The following is a 5,000-nucleotide window of genomic DNA, read 5'->3' as shown; positions in this document are numbered from 1 at the left end:
TTCATGGTTCTATATAGCACCATTTTTAACTAAAGAACCCCTGAGGAACCATCTTTTTTCAGACTGTAACAGAAACTAATGAGGCTGAAGAAAGTTTCTAGCTGGGTCGTGAAGCCAAACACAGCCTTAAAAAGACGGTTCTTCAAGGGTTCTTTACTAAAGTTCTGTATAGAACCATGAGGACTCAAAAAAACCTTTGCATGAATAAAGATTTTTTTTTTGCGTTGTGAATGGGTTCTTCAGATTGATGGAGAATGTGTTGATGGTTCTATGTTCTTCTGTGTTCTTCTGTTGATGCCATACACTGTTAAAGATGGTTCTTTTGATTTTTTAAAATAGAAAATGGTTCTGTATAGAGCCATGAAAACTCAAAGAATCTTTTGTGTTATTAAATTGTTCTTTGCATCATGGAAGGGTTCTAAACAATGTGCTGTTGATGGTTCTGTGTAGAATAGAACCATCAACCGCACCAAGAAGGGTTCTTCTGTTATGATGTCAAGCTTGTAACAATAGAAGAACCCTTTTGGGTACTAAATAGAACCCTTTTCAGAAACCATCTACAGCACATTCTCCATCAATCTGAAGAACCACTTCATGATGCAAAGAACCCTTTAATCATGCAGAGCGTTGTTTGTGTAAATGGTTCTATATTGAGCGGTTTTCTTTACTAAAGAACTCCTGAAGAACCGTATTTTTAAAATATGTAACAATGGACGAATCCTTTTCAAAAAGGTTCTATGTAGAGAGATCTACAGCATGTTCTCCATCAATCTGAAGAACGCTTTCACAGTGCAGTGCATAAAGGGGTTCTTTGGTAAAGAAAATGGTTGTGTGTAGAACCATGAACACTCAAAGAACCTGTGAACCAAGCAGATGTGTTTTGAGTGTTCATGTTTCTATATAGGACCATTTTCTTTACTGAAGAACCCTTGAAGAACCTTTGAGTGTAGATGATCATGCTTGTGCTGATTTATGGGATTAGCGTCAGGGCTCATTTAGTTTAGGAAATAAGCGTCTGTGAAGCCGAGTGGGTTCTCAGAGTTCCCTCGTATTCTCCTCTGTTGCATTACAGTTCTTCTAATCATAAGAACCTGAAGGATGGATGGGTTCTAATCCAGTTCACAGTAAATAAGGAATGAGCACCAGACTCAACGGAAATGTTAGTTATTGCCTCTCATTGTTGGCACAAACTGACATGGACCTGTTCTCAGAAGCTCAGAGCATCAAGTATTTAGTGTGTGATGAGCAGCTCTGTTCCGTGGTGGGACACGTTTAACTGGGGGGGTCTCAGCTGGACTGTTTTCTACCTCATAGAAGAAATAAAAAGAATGTAAACTTGAACTGAAACCTGTGGACTAGTCTAACACTGTGTTGTGCGTAGAAGTTTTAAAATACGCAGCCAAAGACGACGAGTACAGAGGATCTTCACCGATCGGGCGTAACGTTGACCTGCGCTCACTGTCCATCTCATCAGCTCCACTTACTGTATAGCTGGTCTCTGTAGCTCTACAGTTACAGACTGTAGTCCATCTGTTTCTCTGATACTCTGTTACCCTGTTCTTCAGTGGTCAGGACCCCCATGGACCCTCACAGAGCAGGTACTGTTTGGGTGGTGGGTCATTCTCAGTGCTGCAGTAACACTGACGTGGTGGTGGTGTGGACAGGGAGCACAGAAACGAGGAGGTGGTCATGACGTTTCGCCTGATCTGGGTTTTTTTTTTTTTTTTTTTGTGTTTTGCTCTTTAACACGTTTACAAGCTGAATATGTGGCTGAGTGTCGGTCTGAGAAGTGTTTTGATTTTGTGTCTGTGTGACTTTAATTGTAAGACTAATAAACTCAACTGTATCCCAAACGCTTGCGGTTTGTTTTCGCCAGGGGGCGCTGTGGCTTAGTTTTTTTAATGGGCTGCGAGCGTTGACGTAAAACCCCGCCCATCTCTGCTGCGATTGGTTAGTAATCAAACCTCCTGGTCGTCTTGGTCTTCTACCAGGGCTGTCAGTATGAGCTAGGAGCCAATAGCAGCGCGGGAGGGGCGGGGCGTGGACGAAGAGTCGTCGAATGGGCGGGGCGTGGAGTGAACTTCACCGCACAGGTGTTTGGATTAATGAAGATCTCCTGGCAGCACAGCTGTTTGATGCTGTCTGAGAGTTCAGAGTGAAACACCAGCAAAGCCGAAAGAATCGAGCTCTTTAGGGCGGTTTGTCTGGGAACAGCTTTACTGGCGGTGTTGATGATGTTGAGATGATGATGATGATGATGAGCCTCTTAGATACGTGACTCCCTGCTGCAGGATGGTTCTGGTCGTCCTGCAGTGGGAAAATCATGGAAAATCCCAAATAATACGTTATTGATGATAATTACACACGATTACAAGCAGCTGCACAGAAGGTGTCCAGTAAATGGGCGCAGAGCTTCAGCAGATATGAAGTGACCTGTTGTGCTTCAGAGAAATGATGAGCTTCATCTCCGTGTTTACAGAGGAGCGTTTTGGGCGGACGTGCAGCACGTCGTTGGGAAAGTTTGGGAATATTCCAGGGGCCGGTGTGGGATGTTTATGTTGGATGTGGTTTTGAGGTGAGAGGGGTCGTCAGCGTGTCAGACTGTAGAGGAGTCGTTCAGTCTGAAATGCTCTGAACCCGATTTAGTGCAGATCTGGGGAGATTTCAGCCGCGCGCTGTTCTCTGTCCTGCTCCGCTTTCATATTCCTGAAATCCGGCGCTGACGGCGGTCAGTGCAGCTCGGGTGTTGTTTTTATTGATTATTATTGTTTTTATTGATTATTATTGTTTTTTTTCTCTGGGTGCTCCTGGGATGAATGACTGGATGTATATTTTCTGGTTTTGTATGTTTTTTTTTTTTGTACCTCTTGTTTTTTTTTTTTATGGCTATTAAAAAAAAAAGGTAAAAAGTATGAAGTAACCAATAGCGGCGCGGAGGGCGGGGCTTTCCGGAAAACGGGTGGGTTTTGAATGCCTAGAACTGCCCGGTTCGACGCGGCAGGTCAGAAGCTGCTGCTGTTCCAGTATGAAGGTTCTCCGGTGGGTTCCGGTGCTGATAGTGACCGCCGTGGTCGTGTGGTCCTACTACGCTTACGTCATTCAGCTCTGTCTGTGTAAGTTTTCCTTTACTCTCTTAGAAGAAGATGGTTCTTCAAGGGTTCTTTAAGTCAAGAAAGAGGGTCTGTATAACGGAGCCATGCTGGTGACATCTTATATAAATAAAACAATACTGCGTTAGGATCACGTTCCCACGCGTTAATAAGGCGTGGGAATGAGAAGATTAAGTCGTGGCCACGCATTAGGATCTTGTTCCCACGCCTTACTAAGTCATGGCCATGCATTATTTTTATAAGAACTTTTGATGTTGGATGAACTGATGGTTTTTCAGACTGATGGAGAATCTGTTGTATATTTCAAAAAGGTTCTGTGTAGCACCAAAAATGGTTCCTCTTTTGTTGCAAGGTGCAAAAAGGTGGTTCTTTGAGGGTTCTTTAGTAAAGAGAGTGGCTCTATATAGAACTCTAAACAAAGAACTCTTTAAATGGTTTAAGGTTCTTTGCGCTGTGAAAGGGTTCTTAAGAATGTGCTGTAGATGGGTTTTATAAACGTGTTCTATATAGCACCAAAAATGGTTCCTCTGTTGGTGCATACTTAGTAAGGATAATGGTTTTAATAGAACAAAGAACTCTCGGTATGATTTGAGGGTTCTTAAGAATGTGCTGTAGATGTTTCTGTTTAGAACCTTTTTGAAAAGGGCTCTACAAAGCACTGGACACGGTTCCTCTATTGTTACACATTTAAAACAGATGGTTTGTCAAGGGTTTTTTTTAGTAAAATAAAGGGTTCTATATAGAACCATGAACAAAGAACCCTTTGCATAAATAAAGTGTTCTTTTCACCATAAAATGTTTCTTCAGATTGATGTGAAATGTGCTGTAGGTGATTCTGGGTAGGACGTTTCTGACCAGGGTTCTGTATAGTGCCCAAATGGGTATTCTGTTGTTACATCATAACAATACAAGAACCATTTTATTCAGTAAAGAAAATGGTTCTGTGTAGAACCACAAACACTCAAAAAGCCCTTTGCATGATTAAAGGGTTCCTTACTTCTGAAGATGTGCTGTAGATGGTTTATCACTGTTACTAGCCAAAGAAAACCTTTTGGTACTATCTAGAACCCTTTTTGCTAATAGTGTGGAGCTTTACTTAGACATTTTTCAAAATATGTGTGTTAATAATTGGGCTCGTTTGGAAACGAGCGCAACTGAGATTAAACCTGACTCAGCACTATTTCAGATATTGGTAGTAATAATAATAATAATATAATAATAATTAGTATTGTATTAATGGCTGTGGTGTCATGTTTTATATTTGTTTTAAAGGCTGTGTAAATCAGTACTGTTGTTTATGTTGTTTATCAGTGCTGATGTTTGTTGTTGTTTATGCTGTAGGTTGTTATTGGTGCTGATGTTGTTTGTTGTTGTTATTGTTTATCAGTGCTGATGTTGTTGTTGTTGTTGTTGTTGTTGTTTATCAGTGTTGATGTTTGTTGTTGTTTATGCTGTGGGTTGTTATTGGTGCTGATGTTGTTGGTGCTGGTGTTGTTGTTGTTGTTGTTTATCAGTGCTGATGTTGTTTGTTGTTGTTTATGCTGTGGGTTGTTATTGGTGCTGATGTTGTTGGTGCTGGTGTTGTTGTTGTTTATCGGTGCTGATGTTGTTTGTTGTTGTTTATGCTGTGGGTTGTTATTGGTGCTGATGTTGTTGGTGCTGGTGTTGTTGTTGTTTATCGGTGCTGATGTTGTTTGTTGTTGTTTATGCTGTGGGTTGTTATTGGTGCTGATGTTGTTGGTGCTGTTGTTGTTGTTGTTGTTTATCGGTGCTGATGTTGTTTGTTGTTGTTTATGCTGTGGGTTGTCCTTGGTGCTGATGTTGTTGGTGCTGATGTTGTGGTTGTTGTTGTTGTTTATCGGTGCTGATGTTGTTTGTTGTTGTTTATGC

At 41.3% G+C, this 5,000-nt stretch overlaps 1 protein-coding gene across 1 annotated transcript in view; it reads left to right on the top strand.

Moving 5' to 3' along the window:
- The first annotated feature begins 2,969 nt into the window (after window positions 1-2,969).
- zdhhc15a (zinc finger DHHC-type palmitoyltransferase 15a) overlaps window positions 2,970-5,000 on the top strand; it is a 36,364-nt gene continuing 34,333 nt past the window's right edge. The window contains exon 1 of the mRNA XM_037533515.1: window positions 2,970-3,113. Within this exon, the coding sequence (XP_037389412.1) occupies window positions 3,026-3,113 (88 nt within the window). The 5' untranslated portion in view covers window positions 2,970-3,025. The remainder of the gene's footprint in view (window positions 3,114-5,000) is intronic.

The sequence above is a fragment of the Pygocentrus nattereri genome, chromosome 23 (genome assembly GCF_015220715.1).
Source record: "Pygocentrus nattereri isolate fPygNat1 chromosome 23, fPygNat1.pri, whole genome shotgun sequence".
NCBI lineage: Eukaryota > Metazoa > Chordata > Actinopteri > Characiformes > Serrasalmidae > Pygocentrus > Pygocentrus nattereri.
The sequence above is the reverse complement of the archived record's forward strand: the minus strand, read 5'-3'. Positions and strand labels throughout refer to the sequence as shown.